The 19,630-nt window shown below is 39.2% G+C and overlaps 1 protein-coding gene across 1 annotated transcript in view; it reads left to right on the top strand.

The window, feature by feature from the left end:
• LOC145439510 (uncharacterized) overlaps positions 1–18,621 on the top strand; it is a 29,612-nt gene extending 10,991 nt beyond the window's left edge. Inside the window, exons 2-9 of the mRNA XM_080316989.1 lie at positions 13,463–13,676; positions 14,372–14,520; positions 14,596–14,826; positions 14,889–14,963; positions 15,019–15,315; positions 16,283–16,454; positions 16,833–16,921; positions 18,247–18,621. Coding sequence (XP_080173115.1) covers positions 14,910–14,963; positions 15,019–15,315; positions 16,283–16,454; positions 16,833–16,921; positions 18,247–18,312 — 678 coding nt within the window. The 5' untranslated portion in view covers positions 13,463–13,676; positions 14,372–14,520; positions 14,596–14,826; positions 14,889–14,909 and the 3' untranslated portion in view covers positions 18,313–18,621. The remainder of the gene's footprint in view (positions 1–13,462; positions 13,677–14,371; positions 14,521–14,595; positions 14,827–14,888; positions 14,964–15,018; positions 15,316–16,282; positions 16,455–16,832; positions 16,922–18,246) is intronic.
• The last annotated feature ends 1,009 nt before the right edge of the window (positions 18,622–19,630 follow it).

Below are 19,630 nucleotides of genomic sequence, written 5' to 3'. Positions count from 1 at the left end.
AATTTCATGGGGTTGGCAGGAAAATTGGGAATTTTTTTTTTTTTAATTTTCCATAATAAATTAAAAATTTTAATTGGATCTGCGGAGTCCTATACTTGTTAGAATCGAACCAAATTTGGTGTGCAGCGTTTTTTAGGGCAACCTGACAATTTAATCAGTGAATGGCTGGAATCCGAAGAAAAAAGTTATTTTTGAACAGCCCTACCCCACAGTCGACATACGCAATTCCGTACCTCTACTCAAGCATATCCCGCGACGGACTGATTTCGCCGGGAATCTATCTTATAGCGTTAAGGGGCGTGGCAGTTTCCAATCATTGTATATATATCATTGCCCCGGCCGCACCGAGAATTTATTACTTGGATCGCAATTCAACAGACATGTTTTGACTTACATTATGAGTTCGCTAGTTACCAGACTTCCTGTCCATATTGCATTTTCTTTCGCCACGTGCAAAATATTTTTCGCGCGTCTGCTCCCTACATTTTTTTCCGCAGTCGCCAGTGATTGACCCCTTGCTTGCAACGCTGTATGGGAACAGCGTGCCTTATTGTTTTTAAAATTGTTTCTGATTTTGCTAACACCGTACTACTTAGGTACGCCTTCTCAGACTGGTCGCTTATTGATAGATTGTGTGTTTTCTTTCATGCTTGTATCGTTATTTTGTACTGATGGTAATAGTGCTAGTATATGCCCTTTCGACGTGATGCTGTCGTGAGGTTTTTACAGAGTTGGCGAATATATACGTATCCGTCGTCCACGCTCCGCGTTCCGGCGTACCAAACTTCTGCTCATGTGTGCGAAGTCATCGGAACGATTTCGACCAACTCAACAACAACGATCTGGCAATATACTTCGGGACGATTCTGACATCACGTGCCGTCGCACAGCAAAAATCGATAGCAACAGTTCGTCGCTATTCCACCGACGAAACGGCACCGATATACCGCGACATACGATAACCACTTCTGCGATCATTGGAAGACCCGACAGCGCCAACACGCGTACGTAGCCACGTCGTATCTTCAACCACGCACAGCGTCTAAGTGAGCTATATATATATACGCTGAAGTCTGTGTCAATCAGACAAACCATGAATCGCGGACGAAAATTGCGCAGTTCTTACAACCCGAGACGATGCCAGACCCCACAGGAACCTGCACGTGCACGACAGTGCAGGCACACATGAGTTGAGTAACAAGTTGTACGCCGGAAACATCGAGATATGTTGATATCTCTATGGTACATTATCGATCGAGATTTTGTACGATTCATGACCAAACTGACGTTTACGCGGACTTAAAGGGTATGTTGGTTACCCTAAGTCACAATATCGACCGAGATATTGCAATGTTTGAACTGGCCACTATTGTATATATACCGGCCACAGACTGAAGTTAATTTTGCCTTCACGTGAACAGCGGCGGTACCACTCATGATGATTTGGGCTGTCACGTGGATGAATTTGTATTTGATTAGGCTTACTTTTTTGCCTATAGGATTAAATTGCTTTGTGTTATTCCAATTTCGGATAACTTGTATATTAGAAAAGAAGTATAAAACCTTGCTCTTGCAACTTCTCATACTTAAGCGGAAACTGTATAGGCCTAATCCATTGTAGTTGTTGACAACATTTCATGTAATTACTAAATGGTCGTTGAAATTAAGTCTTTACTCGTGTTGTTACTATCCGATCTCCTTTTTAATGGGGACGGGGTGACGTTTCTGTACCAAAATTGTATTCGACATAGTAAATAGATTTTGTCATTCATGGTCGTATAATCTAATTGGCTTTTCCCTTAATTAGTCCTAATTAATTCCTTTTTCAAGTGGAAATATTGCAGCTATCCCGCTGTGATCACTCGTCCATGATATTCCGCTATGTCTCGAATAAGAAACTACTTCTTGTTGTGATGTCTTGACACTCTATATAAGTGTATGTATCACGTGTGAGAGACTACTTTATTATGATTGAGACTCTATACGCTACTACTGCACCAACGTTCTGAATAAACCATTGTATTGAGTATATATCTGTTACGAAGAACTTCACCCAAGGCAACAGCTTCTCGAGATAAGTATTGTATAGCCGAGCACCAAGACGATTGGTTAGCTGTACTTTTATACAGATCATCAGAGACAATAAGCTCTAAATCCTGCAATAGTCATATTACTTGAGTTTCTCCGCTTAATGTAAATGTAAACTCAGCCGTCTTTTGACATCACAAAGACATTGATAAAAAGTAGGCAATTAAACGCTACAAGTTTAACTTTTGTAGGTTGTGTATGATTACCCCACGCAACTCATTTCACCAAAGGTATATGAAATATATTCATGGTACACGGAAATACTCGATATTCCCATGCTACGAACCTGTACGATGATTGGTGACGCTTTCAAACTGTTTCGACACCTCAAGACCTTTATTGTCTGAATGGATGTTCATGCATCTTAATAATCAAATAGTTCAACACAGAACTAGTATTAACAGAAACATCATAGTTGTTTACACAAAAGTTTGTACGTGTACAGTATGCGAATACCATGTGTAAGTCCTGCACAATTGCGGTATCCATCCGAGTTTAGTTAACACAATTTACGACACCGAGGTCGCCTCATCTTTCGTAAGACAACAAAACAACCAAGGCTTCAGGATATGTCCATGTCATAGCAATAAATCAGCTACTCCAACAACAGAGTACATATGTTTTCTAGTTACGGTGCTTACATCTTACACACAAATCAATCTACTTTGATAACGAAAAGTGCTGAGTCATCACATGGTTGTCCTCATAACAATACAACTAAAACATACTATCATACAAAATGGTCGTTATAGTTTGCACGCCAACGGTACATCGTACATGTAACAAGTCTCGAGAATCCAGTTATTCAAAAAATGTGAAAGTATTTCCACGCCAAGTCTTTATGTTGACGAAATCGTATATTGTAATATCATGATCGATTTGCATTCGTTGGTCACAAACTGTCACTACTCTAAATAATTATTTTTCACTCAAACACAAAAGCATACTTGTCACCATTCGTTTTCATCAAGCACGAGTTCAAGAAACTTACTTACTACGACATGAATTTTTATTTTTATGTTGTGTAAATAGGTAATAATTAATTTTAGTAACACTATATCAACATCATCGAGTTGTGCGAATAGATTTACATGTGGTCTTGTGGTTTTAATCGAAGTACACAGCACGGTCTAATGTAGAGTCATCTCTATTGTACAGCAACTCGGTAATTGAAATGCATGCATTAACATTTAAACAGCGATCTTGTTTCGTCACACGAAAAATATGTTCACTATCGCGATACTCTGCACAGGGCGTGTAAATCCTTTTCACACTCGTAATAGTATACTAACGGCTACCGGCGACAACGTTTAACAATACCAACGACACTAAACATACGATATCTACCCAAGTAAAATTACCATTTTCACCTGGAGGTCAGCCGTTACCTGAGTAAAAATACCATTGTCCTTTGGAGATTTATCGTTTACTCAGAGTAACAATATATTTTCACTTGGGGGTCTATCGTTTCCTAGAGTAACAAACCCCTTTTCCTTTGGAAATCTACTTTTCCCTGGGTAACAAACCTTTTTCGCTTGGAAATATATTTTTTCCCTGGGTAACAAACCTTTTTCACTTGGAAATATATTTTTACCCTGGGTAACAAACCATTTTCACTTGGAAATATATTTTTAACCTGAGCAACAAACCATTTTCACTTGGCGGTCCATCGTTTACCTGAGTAAAAATATAATTTTCCTTTGGATATCTGGCGTTTACCCAGTGTAACAATACATTTTCACTTGGCGATCTAGCTTTTCCTAGAGTAACAAAACCATTTTCATTTGGAAATCTGACAAACACACCTGACAATTTGGTATTTGTTGTATTGACGACAGTTTGAAATACATTAAAACGAACAGTGACGGAAATATACACGGACTACCGGTTTCAGAGTATACCCGCATCAGTCGTATCACATCAATATCATCGGTTAACCACATACAATATGCTCTTGTACACCGAAATGCATGTTTTGGAAAATTGGACAATAGGCTTCGATAGGTCTGTGATGTCCGGGTTCGTGCTTTGGATTGTACAGGATCAAAATGTCTGAATGAAACACCCCTCGTCGACTTTGGTAACTGGTTGGTACGTGGATAACGGTGTTTGGAAAACGGTTGAATTTATGTCACCCATCGCGATAACAATTCGGGGTCGAGTTTTCTCCCACATGTTTACTAGATTGTGTCTTTATTGGTCAATGTATGTCTCGACATTCAGTTTGAAATCGGAAACCCTGATAAAGTACGTAACCGGATCCGCATATCAACTCTGAATCGATAAACCAATGAACAATATTCAAGTAAACATGTTACACCCTGTGTTTCCACGAAAAAATACCATCCACACATACGTCGCGCTTGTTTGCCCACACAAGTAATCACGTAAACGAGTTGTACATTCAATGTTTTGGTATACAAACATCGGGGAGTAAGCCTTCGATCCACAGACATTATCATAGCCGGTAATTTTGATGCAGATCGAATGTCATCACACCCGATAACAATGTCATACCATTTTAATAATATATTCATACTAGAAATATATCAAAACCCGAAGCTTTTCGAGCCAACACTCATCAGGGGTTTTGATATATTTCTAGTATGAATATATTATTAAAATGTATATTAAAGTTCTGTACCCCAAAAAGTCTCTTTAAATGTCATACCAATAAGACACATTGCGGGGTCAAATGACTGTCGAGCTATTACATCGATATTTCGACACCGTTTACTGATTTACTCGATGGTGTTATCGTGTTGTAACATTACAAGATAGTCATGACCCTATCTGCAGACCGACCACCCAGACCACTGGTGACTGGATACATCGATCGATATCCGTTGTGATGTCGACACCCTGCGAAGTTCTCTGCTGAGACTACAGCGTTTGACCAAGTTGAACTATCGAATCACGGGTGCTCAAAATGATTGCGATCAGTCTTTCAGTCACGATGAATGGATGTCGCTACTCCCACATAACGACTCCGGATAAATATCGTGAACAGTGATCTGCAAATCTCGGACTGATATTGTGATCCAATAAGGTGTGTTTCTGTGGAATGAAGACTGCAATCGTTCACCACAATAGAACACTACCTCGCGATTTCACACGCAATCATAAAACACACTTTCGTAAGGGTCCACACTCTTAGCGAAAAGAGTGGTTATACACCCCCCAAAAGGTGGTACACGAAAACAGAACTTACGTAACCCTGCCGGTGTGAATGACCAGAATCCACCCCATTCCTTGCGGTGTATATCGAATATTTCACCCTAGCCATTAGAATTGATTGGGGCGGAATTTCAATATATACACCCCACTTGAAATCCTGCATCTTCTTCCAAATGACACGCTATTGCAAATAAACTTTCTTGATTGCATATATTCGATATCAATTGAACCATAATAACATAAAATGGAAAACAAAAACTCAACAGGTAAAACTCCCCCGAGTTCAAATTGATAGACTTATTGCAATCTACCTGGGATTGGTATGGTATAACCACGCATATTTATGGATGGAAATCCCGCTTGGTTTCGATGTGGGTCACATGTTACTTACCCATTCCGTTTTTCCACCCCACCTAACCACTTAAACTCCAGTTGGGTACCAAGTGGGCGTGCTAGATGCAGCTGTTAGCCGTCATCGAAACCGAACTATAGATAACGCGCTTGATATAGGGATGTCAGCAAATGGCTTGAAGGCCACAATTTCACGGTAAAATTGACATTGGAGAATATAAAATAAAGTAAAGATTTGAATGCAAACCGCGAATATTAGTAACCTTCACCTATCTCAGTATGAAACACAGCTAAAATTAGCACAGACCAACACAGGCTTTTGCGTGAAATCCGCAATGCGGTAATTAGCATTAGGCCATGTGTCAGATCAGCACCCATCTCTACTATACTTGACCTCGATGGGCGGTGCCAGTTTCAGAATTGAGTACTCTAAAGAATTCCGAGTACGTCTTTACTTACCAAAACTGAAGGCTAGCACAGTTTGTGGTAGTTGCATGACATCGAAATTTGCGTAGACTACAGCGCTTACCTGGTATCAATAGTTGTCATTTTCTATCTACTTTACAAGATTTCGTGCAGAAAAAGTCTTTAATACATTTGAAATAAATGTTTTTTATCTACTCCACAAAAATCGATGTAAAATGTCCGGCTGTACAGTAAAATTAGTATAGGAGGCTACTACACATAATCCATATAGTATAAAAGTCTTTAATGCATTGAACTAAGAGTAGTTTTTATGTGCTTTACAAAATTCAGCGTAAAAGTGTTCGACAGTTTCATACGTTTAGCATTAACTTTACAAAATCAATAGTGTAAGAGCTAGTTTCTTTCTACTCTATAAAATCCGATGCGGTTTGGTAGAATTAGTTTATACCAGAGGTTTCAAACTCGACTGTGCTTGCGGGCCAATTTCCTAGTTTTGATGACGCCGCGGGCCGCAGCATCAATAATAGGGATATTTCAATGTATAATTTCCAAGTATAACTTATTTGACGGGAGCTTGCAGACAGGCATTCCACAAACATTAGGAAAATATAATTTGCTATTGTACTATTCACGCTTGACACGAAAAAAAATAACATTTTGAAATATTTTAATACAATGTTTGTGTGCAGGGTATAATTTTTTCAAATTAACGAGTGATAGACATCATGCGAGAGGATGCATCGTAAAACTGTCGGGTTATAATATTGCAACTAGTGGACCTTTGACGTGCCACAATTTTATGTAGAATATTTTAAAATCTACTGAAGATTGATCTGATATCAGAGCATTTGAGCTGTGTAGCCCAATCCTGGTTTTGATATAGTCGTGATAAGGCCTATCGGCTATTGTTACTGTCATTGACCAAGTAAAATTAAATCAGCGTTAGATATTGCCTTCGATTTATTGGAACATATCAATAGCAACTTAAATATAATCATTATTGAGCCATAGTAATATCATTGCTTCTTAACCTTGTGTTAACTAAACTCGGATGGATACCGCAATTGTGCTGGACTTACACATGGTATTCGCATACTGTACACACAAAAGCAGCGACCGTACCCTTTGTGCTGCCAATAAGATTTCTCGCAGCCCCCGTCCATTTTCAACAAAATGGTACCTATATTAGACTATTTTCCAGTTAAATAAATTGGCCAAAAATATTCCTTAACATATAGGCCTAATTCCACAATGCATCTCGTACACCCTGATATGGCGCTTCGTACCCCGATGGGGTCTACCGACCCTGGTTAAGAACCCCTGGAATAATAAAGTCCAATTGGTGAAGAATTCATTGGTGTTACAGCTGTAGAAGGTACTACTATACCTTGCTCGCCACCGATATTAACATGGATAAAGAGAACAAACAACCCCCCAGCATGTAGTCAACCATACGTCACGGGGGTCACAGAATACCAATGGTTGCCATACTGATCTGATTAGATAGCTATACTCAATGCAACGCAAGCTACGACCTTCTGATATATTACTATTCTTCATGACAGTTTCATTAATTGTTGCTTCCGTAGGATTACCAAGTCATCGTTCCGAGTCGGAATTCCTTCCCTGATTTTAACGTTTGACCCGATTCAACTCCAGTCATTTCTGTTTAATCACCCAGTCGATCCGAAATCGAGTAATTTTACGGGAACCGGATCACAATCACGAATCATCAACGGGTCGTGTTTTATCATCATAAACTAGAAATGTGACGTAATAGCTGATCTTCAACCGCATGGTAGCTTTAAAAGTGATGTTATGATGAAGTTTTTTGGGATTTCAGTGATTTTTATAGTCGTTTTAGCGTGAACTTCAGGTTCTTATATTTAAAAAGATATATGGGACGTGAAGATATTGTTGAATACTCGGAATTCCAAAATGTCGTGGCGGGCCGTACAAAATGCTCTCGCGGGCAGCGTGTTTGAGACCTCTGGTATATACTATGCAAATCCAGAGTGCAAGTCTTTAGTACGTCGGAAAAGAGTATCTACTTTACAAAAGTCATCGTAAAGACTTCGATGGTTTAGTAGGATTAGTATTCATTTTACAAAATCCATAATGTAAAAGTCTTTAGTACATTGGATTACGAGAAGTTTTCTATCTACTTTACAAAATTCAGCGTAAAAGTGTTTGACAGTATCATAAGTTTATCATTAACTTTACAAAATCAATAGTGTAAAAGTAAATTGTACATTGGAAAAGTTCGTTTCTTTCTACTCTATAAAATCCGATGCGGTTTGGTAAAATTAGTATAGGCCTACTATACAAATCCAGAGTGTAAAAGTCTTTGGTACATCGGAATAATGTAGTTTTCTATCTACTTTACAAAATTCAACGTAAACTGTTCGACAGTTTAAAAAGATTAGAATTCATTTTACAAAATTCATAGTGTAAAAGTCTTTTCGAAAGGCGTGCATGCGACTAGTTTGTCCCTACCGTTATAACGCTGGGATAGAGAACTTTAATAGAAGTGTAAGAGTTCAGTATAATTATTTCCTATATATTTCACGGAATTAAGTGTAGGCCTACTATCTCCCAATCAGTATGGAACAATATCAAAATCATCACACAGCAATACCGACTTTTGCGTAAATTCTGTTATGCCTTTAACTGTTACTAAGGATTAATATTATCAAGTCGCATTCCAGTAATTAATTAGTGATAATGCATTTATTATTCATGTGATACCACAGTCTTCGTGAACTGAACATACTTAGTCTGAAATACACAAAAGATATTTGAAAGGGGTTCTAAATAGAATGAGAGAGAGAGAGAGAGAGAGTCTTTATTTTCATCGAACCAAAATACATAACAAACGGCAGTGAATGTGATACAGAAAATATGCGTGCACAGTGTTCGGTATTAGATAGGAATGATCGATAAGACCGTGAAGGTCATCTAGTCTGATCACACCAGCATCAAACAGGTACACTTGACTCAGAACAGTCTGGCTGTAAAAAAATGTTTAGTTAGGAAAGGAAAATAGAAAAAAATTAAACAATGGTAGCAAATTATCAATGAAGCAATGTCTGGGCGAGGTAGGGCAACAGTGTTAGTGTAACGACAAGAGGTGATCAAGTAGGGCTTTTTTAAATCTATTATAAGGCAATTCACGGATATGTGATGGTAATGCATTCCAGATGATAGGTCCCGAGTAGTCGATAGATCTCTTAGTTAGGTTGCTATTGGGTTGGGGTAAGTAGACGTTTCCTTTAGACGAAGATCTCGTGTAATGGGAATGGACATGTTTAGCAGGTATGAAAAAGTCATCAAACACAGGAGGGAGACTATTGGAAAAATATTTGTGAACAACTTTTGATACTTCGAAGCGATACAGTTCATCAACTCGCAAAATTCGATGCTTACGGTAGTAAGGCGATAAATTGGTACGTAAAGGTACAGATGAGATCAGCCGTATCGCACGGTTTTGCAGGGTTCGAATTCTGCACAAAAATGTTGTACATGCATTTCCCCATACTACGATTCCATATTGCAGATGTCAGTGGAAAAGAGAGAATGTCTGAAGAAAGTATCAGCTAACGTACAATGAATGTTATTTATTTCTAGGAAGCAAGTCATTATCAATACATAGTGCCAAACAGGGCTTCGGAGCCGCCGTAAATTTGCATTGCTCCAGCTCTTCCTTTTATCATACAATAGCTCCGGCTCCAGAGCCGCATTATTATCACTGCTCCGGCTCTGAAAACTATCGAAGGTGTTTGTCTATATCAGGGGTGGGTAACCCGCGGCGTCTGGGCCATATGTGGCCCGTGAGAAGGCTTTGAGTAGCCCGGGAGCCAACTTCCCATTATATCATCGAAATTGAATTGCTCAGATTGTGAACTTGAAAGGCTAACCAAAAATATGATTTGTCTGACTTCAACACTTGGGATGTTGATGACTCAGTTACGACGCATTGGTAGATCCAGGGTCCAGTCACATTTTTAGTAAATCGTCTTACATTACAATAAACTAAAAGAGTAAGTAAAATTGTTCTTCACGCTTCGCGTGTTTAATAGTCACACGTTTTTTTTCTTTGCAGTCTACCCCCTCCTGAAAATGAAAAAACTCTTGATTTAGCCGATTGAGTCGAACTATATTTGCCAGGGTTGTAACCAAGTCACATGGTTCCGAGTCACGAGTCAATCTGACTTTTGTGGTTTTGACTCGAGTCGAGTCATTTTCAATTCATCACCGACTCGAGTCCGAGTCCAAGTCACCGTTTTAAGGGTCAAGTCCGAGTCATGGTGTTATGACTCGAGTCGAGTCCAAGTCACAGTATTGAAGTCATGTTCAACTTATGTTTTCAATCCTGCTTGGGTGATATCGAATTCCTTGCTTGCCAAACATGCTTATTTTGTCCCTATCATAGTCTTGGCACAAGTTTATTTAGTTAGGCAGATAACAGACAGTTCCTGGCCTCATATACCGATGCTACAGATAGACGAGACAGGCCGCCAATACGATAACGTTACTAATCTTAGAACTTTAAATCAAATATCAGTCTTGTCAGTCTGATATATCACAAATAAAAGCATTCAGTTTTTATTACGAGCACATCGACGACCGCTCACAAATAGCTTATAGAGAATTAACGAATTCACGTCTACATACTATCTGATAGAGGACCTACGAATTCACGTCTAGCTAGATACAAGCTGGTAAAGAATCAACAGATAAACGCTTATGTAGAGGTACAGTTTTGCTTTCACATCATATCAGGTGGTTGACCAGAAAAAAGGTCAACTTTCCTGATCAGCTGCCGAAATAGTCGTCGGAGTGTTACTTTAGTGCCGATTTACTGTTGTCTTAGTCGAATTTGCCCTACATTTACCAAAAAAATTCTCAAAAATGAGGACAAAATCTCAAAAAAGAGGCTACTTATTAAAATTGTTAGATTATCTAAAAGAACTTAAATTTGGCTTAATTCCAACCAGTAGAAAGCAATGCTAAGAGAAAATATTTTGGATTAATTACAAATAGAGACTTTCGAAATATACCGACTACCTCATGACATTGTTAGATTGTGTAAAAATATGATTCATAGAAAATTTGGCTCAATTCCAACTAGAAGAAGCGGAGTAATTAGAGTGGAATATTTTGGATATGAAAAAATAGTCGACTTACTGCTAGTATGTAATTATATTATATGAAATCATTTCTCACTAAAAATACTCCATGTATTTTCAAATCCAAAATTTTCTCCTCTCATATCATTGATTCCACTTTTTCAAATTAGGCCAGATTCAGTGTTCTTTTTATGCAACGTAGCAATTTTATCAAGTAGCCACCCAGTAGAATAAAAAAGAAGGTATTTTTGATCGGCCCTATTGTACAAATATCACACAGCATTAGCCATTCATTATTATCACGTGCACAATGCACATACCTAACAAAACGTCAAACGGACGGAGGGCATTGTGTGTTTTCACAGACAGCAGATCAAATCAATGAGTTACACTTGGAAAATACTAAAGTGGAAATGAGATTCTAATATATGTTGAGGCGGCATGGCCTTAGAATAATCCACATCCACTGGATACACGTTCCTCTCGTGCATTAGATGCAGGAATTGAGAAGCAATTTTGAACCACACTGAAGAGCATTAGATACTCATCCATTGTAGTCGCCAAAAATGCAAAGAATCATCGCCTTCATATCTACACACCCAGCAAACACTAGATGTCTTTTGAACCTGTCAGGATATTTTTTTCTTGTCCAGCCAGGTTCAAATCATATCTTGTGCATGCTTTGTGCTGAAGCACGACTTAAATATATCTTTTTCATCTCCAGTCATGTTCAAATCATATCTTTGTGCAAACCTTGTGCTGAAGCACGACTTAAATATATCTTGTTCTTGTCCAGTCAAGTCCAAATCGTATCTTGTCCATACCTTGTGCTGAAGCACGAATTAACTATATCTTTTTCTTGTCCAGTCAAGTCCAAATCGTATCTTGTCCATACCTTGTGTGCTGAAGCACGACATCAATATATCTTGTTCTTGTCCAGTCAAGTCCAAATCATATCTTGTCCATACCTTGTGCTGAAGCACGGCTTAAATATATCTTGTTCTGGACCAGTCAAGTCCAAATCGTATCTTGTCCATACCTTGTGCTGAAGCACGAATTAACTATATCTTTTTCTTGTCCAGTCAAGTCCAAATCATATCTTGTCCATACCTTGTGTGCTGAAGCACGACATCAATATATCTTGTTCTTGTCCAGTCAAGTCCAAATCATATCTTGTCCATACCTTGTGCTGAAGCACGGCTTAAATATATCTTGTTCTTGTCCAGTCAAGTCCAAATCATATCTTGTCCATACCTTGTGCTGAAGCACGACTTAAATATATCTTGTTCTTGTCCAGTCAAGTCCAAATCATATCATGTGCATACCATAGCAATTTGCAACGTAGCTACGTTGTAAATCGCTATGTGCATACCTTGTGCTGAACCACAACTTTTCTTGGCCAAATTTTGTCGAATGCTGAAAATATATTTGTTAGGAATATCAAATTCGATTATTGCTTCCTATTATGGTAGAGTGGTGTTTATAAATGTACAGTAGATTATATTGAACTTTTACTCTCATGGGGCGATTAATCACCTGTGTCACTACCGTATGTTCCACCTAGTGTCACGCTCTTTCTTGCAATTTTGCAGACTAAAATTAAATATCATATTAGCCCGCATCCTCGCGCTCCGCCACCTCCGCTGCTTTCGGTGGTTGGGTTTTATTTGATTGGAATTGGTCGGTTCCCAAATTTTGGAAGGGAAGTTGAAAGTCCGGAGAATCCGGCTGAAGAATTTCCGGTTCTGCGTCCAAAAAACTTCTGCCAAAATCATGATATCGTATTTAAGATTATAATTAAGAATGTTGCCAAAATCCGACTGTCGAAATAAATTCAGAATCCGCATCCAGTCCGGCTGAAATCCTGCTACGACTCCGGCTTCTGATCCGGAGTGTAAACGAGAGGCCATTTCTCCCTTGCGAGTTCACATAAGTTTCGGCGCGAAATACTGGCAGACAAAGCGCTCTCGTAATGGAGGCTTACAGCTACGCAGTCGTATGTTAGGCTTAGTTGCGTTCTGGAATTAATCGTGGTAAATTAAGGCTCAACCAACCATATTCCTTCAGAGGATTACTGAAAACTGAACTGTAGATGGTAATTTATATATGCTTGATACGAAACATAGGTATATAGTGAATGGTATAATGTCACAAAGTATAGAACTTGGTTTGCACTTTTGCGAATATCATATAAGCTATTGTGGCAGTGCTGGATTATATAATATCATCAGATGGTGGTCGCTAAAATCATTCATTGTGATCGAATGTTCTTGTACTTTTGTCTATAATAGTGTAGTGGGAGCTCAGCTACAACGTGGTAATGCCCAGATATAAAATAAGACGCGGGAAGCACAGACGTAGGCAGTACCAAAAAGAGTGGCTCGGTTCAAGCGAGCTAGAACCGCCGATTTGACGGAACGGATCGTTTCATCATCATCAAGTGAAATATGACACGGGCAATTGGACTCTGTACAAAATACGTATCAAATGCTCATCCGACATCCGGTAAGTCAACTCATAATTTGTGAAGGTTTACCGTTACTCAGTACCAGTGTTGAGATGACTTGAGTCATGACAAAAATGAGACTGTAGCATGTAGCTATATACCAGTGATTCCCAACCGCGGCCCAGAGCTAGCCGTCTTGCGTCCCCCACAAAAATTTAAAGAAATCGATTTATGATATAAAATAAAATTTATATTTATAAAATTCTCTTGCTTAGCTTGGAGTCTGGAGTTGTTAATTAGGATTGCAGAAAAGTTCTGAGTAGAGTGCTAACGTTATGTCACTACTGTATATAGGTATTGATAACTAATCTACGAATAGATGTACAACACGTGGCTCACGGTTGAATACGCTGAGGCAAAACCCAGCAGCAGTTCTCCTCGATTTTACTCTATTTTGTGAACTTTTTATTGATCTAAAGCAGTCACGAATTCGTGCGGCCCCAACTATATACTCTGAAATTCTGAATTTGGCCCTGACACCGAAAAAGGTTGGGAACCACTAAGCTATATATACAGTTACTTGCGTACAGTATTTCATTAGCAGTTCTATGTTTGCGTGTGCGATACAATATCGTTTTTTCAAGTTTATGCGAGTTTTCAAATTTGAGTAATTCTAGATCTAGTTGCGCTGTTTACAAATCCAGTAGTTTGATAAATCTGGAAACTTACCATCTATATTATCCATCTGTTTTAGATTTATGGGTCAAGGCCTTTCGTGATATGAGGGCAGTTGCAGACAATAGTAGCTTGCCCTCCGTTTCAGATAAGGACCTACAGTGGCCTAACCGAAAACGTCAGCCGCCAAAAGATTTTTTGACAAGTCCATGTCATCTGATAATCAAGGTATAGCCTACACTGTTATTCTGCCTAATATGTTATACGCAGAAGTGACATATGTATAATTTTCATACTTTGTAGATGATGCTGTTCCTTCAAAGAAAAAACGTAATCCAAGTATTCAGACACCTATACCAACTCCAAGAGTGCGGTCACCTCCTGATTCTGGCGATGAAAGTGTGACAAGCAAGAGTGCTCTTGTTAATGATGCTTCAAATGCAAGTTTGCCATCATCAAGTGAGGTGAGTGTTCAAGAACAGCATGATCCCAACATTGAATGTAGCGGCCAGTTGCAGGGAATCAACCAATGCAGTAAGCTCCTAACACTTTGATTCATTCTCGAATTTAAGCAATAGAGTCGCTCTATTTTCCAGACGATCCTTCATTTGTAAGCAATGTTGAACTGCAAAATGCTGACTGTCAACAACAAGGCCTATCACAAAGTAATGGTAAGTTTATCGCATATGATCAATCCAGTTTTCTTGAATTCAAATAATTTTTTAGCTCCTCCATGTTCTTCATCACCTCCAACATATGCACACAGTGACCACTCTATATATTTCTCTGATGCGTAAAGACATCAAGTTGCAGACGAACCAGATGATGGACCTCAGCTCCAAGCAGATGAACCAGATGATGGATCTAATTAAAGGTCACATCATCAACGACTCAAAAAATAAACACAGTACAACAGCCCCAATCTTGCTTGAAGATCTTATTGAAAACCCCTGTCAAACCGTATCTCAGCTGGAACAACTGGAAAAGAACTTGACTGACGGCGATTGCAAGAAGTCTGAACTGGTATGATTTTGTCGATTAGAGCAAACTTAGTCGGAGTATCTAACCCAGGGGCAGGCAGCATACGGCCCGCGAAGTGATTTTGTCCGGCCCGCCGACAGTTTTCTGTCCTACATGATAATGCCCCGCCCCAGTTTGCCGAGATTCCCCACTAATTACTTACTACGTCAAATTTTAGTGACTATCTTATTATATTATACGTGTATGCGCAGCGTTGCGAGAGTGGAGCTTACGCGTAAGTTCGTTGAAGCGAGAAGACTTGCATTATCGGCATTGACGATGCAATCAAACCTAATGTGGTCTGTGGTAATCATGATTTTTGTCGACTACAATGGTCAGCAGGCTGATATTTCCTATTTTTGATTCCTTAACCGCCGACTTGTAGCACGGCACACTTCTAGGTTTTTGTAAGGCACCGCTTATGCCAGGGGCGCCAACTCAAAATGGGTTGCAGGCCACTTTTCGAATTTGGTAGAGGACGCAGGCCGCATGAATTCAGTATCGAGATTGCCTACATGACAATGTTATTCTCAAATCCACATTGTATTCGCCATTATCGGCGAGAAATGGCTTTGAAGTGACATGGCTGTCGTTAAAATACATTCATTAAATACGATATATTCCTTGTGGATAAATGGACGAATAATGCATCGATTCAGCAATCCGGTGCCCAAGTACTTAATTTTCCTATATCCGGCCTGCCGACTGGAGAAGTTGCCCACCCTGATTTACCTCTCGTCAAGATCAACGTTCCATCAAGTTATTTGATGTTTATGCAGGCGCGTAGCCAGAGGGGGGTTTGGGGGTATAATCGTCATTTATGCATGCACTTTACCATGATGAATTGATGCTATATTAGTGAATTCGAAAAATATCGAAACCCTACTTATTTTTTGGGCTTATCTAGTTATTTTTCATTCTGGTACACACCACTGTCGTAAGGCAGAGCCATTTGTATTTTGTACTACAGGTATCTGCTTTGAAAGGACTTCACGGTGAACAATTGACTTCAACGGTCAGAAATATCATGACAAGCATAGCTGTAAAAGATGTGTGGCAATTGTTCAGCCTAAAAGGTCAAAGAAGCAAAAATGGACAAAAAAGAAGTTTTCAAAATTTTAATCTTTACAAGACTATTACACGTAAGTTGTTACTGATATTACAATCAAGATTACAAAAACCTCGACAACAATGCCTTCGAGAGCATTTTTACAGAGTTAAAGTATTTCGCTTTCCCTTCTTGTGAAAGATCATCGCAGCTAAATTGCAAATCGTTGCTGACCACACAGCCTTATAAGCCCTCATTTGAAGTCATCTTCTACTGACATTGCCGACATGGCAAAATCACAAACAAGTGCGTTGATTGCGCAACTCGGTGTTGAGTCTGGAATGTTTTGAAATACCAATTTTGACACTATGGGGTGATCACATTCGAGAGAGATTGTTACCGCTGGCGGAGATTCCGATTTGCCGCATTGTTTTGTAATGCAGCCCCTGATCTACTTATATTATCTTTGAAGGAGCATGTAAAGTGGCTAATCCTACGGCCGAAAGTACAACAATTACAACTAAAGTGGGACGATTTCTAACTGTTACTGGAGCTTGCAAGGTAAGTTTGTTTATGAATCTGACGTCTGTGTGACAGCTGCGTTCTTTATCATATCATTTGACAGTAAGTGAATCGTTGCTACCTCCAGGGCCGCTACCATTCATCTTCAGAACACTATACCAGTGGTTCCCAAACTTTGACGTGATGTAATTTTAAAAAAATTGTAGTCATTTAATTTTGTCAAAATTGTTGGTCTTGCTTGCATAAATTTTTGATCATCTCGTTACACTTGCTCAGATTTAGCGGTGGAACCAATGTCTCCAAAACTTTTTTGCCAATAATCCGTCACTCATTTCAAACTCCTTTCAATTCACATTTCTACACGGGAAGCAAGTTCATCCTCAACTGGTCGCATTCGTACCGCGTGGGTTGCTCAGATTGCTATTGCCTGACCCATGTTCCCTCTAAGCTGCACTGCGCACGTGCGCAATTGCACAGTGCTTAGTTGGTCTCTGCGCACAGAAAAAATCTGAAGTGATGTCATTTTTTTTTAGTCGTTATGCACTACTGTGAGTTGGTAAGTGTGTGCAGACTCGTCAAAAATTAGAGGGAGCATTGGGTCGGCTATTTCGGTGGCGAACAAGATGCATGGCAAATATGGCTCAATTCCAACGTGTAGATGTCAAATCATTGAGATACAAAATTAGGGATTTGAAACTTCGCTGGTATATATATTAGGTACATTTTACAGCTAGCTATAGTATCCCGTTCACCAAAGAAATGTTTGAATCTGGCCCAGAACGATAACTATAAGTTATACGATCTTCCAGGGCCATCACACTTCAAACACCCAATTAGGGGAGCTCGACTGAACCCAAAATTACTTTGTTTGTCGTTTGTTGAAGTAGATTTTTGTCGTGCTTTGCGCGATTTTTTGTCCCTGTAGGTCTACATTTAAATATGATTAGTAAGATAAAAAGGTGCTTATAGAGAAATATGCAAATTGGTGGTGGCGATTACCACACATTGAAAAGGACTACGACTCTATTCTGTCGTAAGAGATGGGTCTCAAGAACATTTTCACACCCGAAAATGGGCCACGGCCAAAAGATGGCTGAGAACCCCTGGTTTATTAGCTTTTATATGTTGGAATTGAGCCAAATTTGGCGCGCAGAGTTAAATCGACAATTTCGTCGAAGTAGATGGTAAAGTTTGACTTGGCTGTCACACTCCACCAAGTTCGTCGTGACTTCCTAAAGACGGTTCGGAATCCTTGGATGAATGTGACTTGACATGACCGTCCCACATTACTCACAAACAAACACATATAATGACTATTGCTCTACTGCTAATCAATCAAGGTAATCAATTCATTTATGTTATAGGACGACGATAAAGGAGAAACAGGAGCAAGACTGCTATCGAGGAGGCAGAAGTATTTGCTGAAGTGATTGCACAGTTCTGTATCAAGGCCCAATTCTTGCTAACGTATTTTCTTCATCCATGTTTTTTTTCGTGTTTTGTACTGATTTCATACAGAACAGAAAGCCATATACATGCTGATTTTTAAAATTGGCAATTAGTTTCCTTCTGAACAAAAAGGCCTACCTCTTGCTGCCTACTTCTTGCTAACGTATGTTATGTCCGGGACTATTATTTTACCTTCATTCTTCATCCATTTTTATTCCAATTTTTCGTCGAGGACTAGTCAAGTGCATTTTTTTGTATTTTGAACTGGTACAATACAGAACAAAAAGCCATACATGATTTTTAAAACTGACGATTCGTATTCGTTCATGTGTGAAGTGCAGCATATAGCAGGTTTAGCCAACCAGGGTTCAGGGTCACACAGGGTCGAATTGTACAAAAAATATCTTATAGGATATCGTTGAGGATGTTTATCAGGATATCTTTGAGGATCTCCATCAGGATATCTTTGAAGATGTCCAACAGGACATCTTATATATATCCATTTCTGTCGACAAATGTATATATTTTGCACTTCATTGAAGGACATCTTTTGAACTCATGGAAGATGTTTAAAAAATATCTTTAATAAGTTTTGTGTTTGCTGGGCATGAGCTTATCAGTCTCTTCCAAGTAGGCTACTTGACCATCTGATAGTCATTTCTTTGGCTCTAATTGGACTTTGCTTCGATTGTTTGCTTGTATAATTGAAATGTCTTGAGTACTTTGTTGGCGGAGGATCTATTACCTCTTCATCACTGGATGATTTTGTACAATGCATTGCTCTTTGCTACTATGTACCATTGTCTTTTGTTTTTACGGCGGCGCATATCTGATATCAGACGATTGCAACGAAAGCGATGGTGACAAATAGCGATGTCGACCGAATTCGTCACATGCGTTGATCTAACCATTGTGATTCGCAACTTTCTTCACCTTCAAGTCACATAAAATAAGCCGAGTCAATGACTTGAGTCGAGTCATGCGTAATGACTCGAGTACAAGTCGAGTCATTCCAAATATTGACTCGAGTCGAGTCGAGTCATTTTCCCATTTCAAGAAAATGACTCGAGTCAAGTCGAGTCACAAAAAAATCGTGACTCGAGTCATTACAACCCTGATATTTGCAATTACGAGAGAAATTCTTCTCGCGTTCTAGCTCGCAGATAGATCGTCGACGATGAAATGTAGACAAAAATGGATTGTCGTATTAGCGGAAATCTTCGATATCGATATGTGCAGATGCCGAATAGTCCTGTCCTTGCAAACTGAGCCCAGCAAGCGGTATACAGTCGACCCACA

This window comes from Botryllus schlosseri, chromosome 5 (genome assembly GCF_051294905.1).
Source record: "Botryllus schlosseri isolate E-star chromosome 5, Bs_hap1, whole genome shotgun sequence".
Lineage (NCBI taxonomy): Eukaryota > Metazoa > Chordata > Ascidiacea > Stolidobranchia > Styelidae > Botryllus > Botryllus schlosseri.
This window is presented reverse-complemented; position numbering and strand designations above follow the sequence as displayed.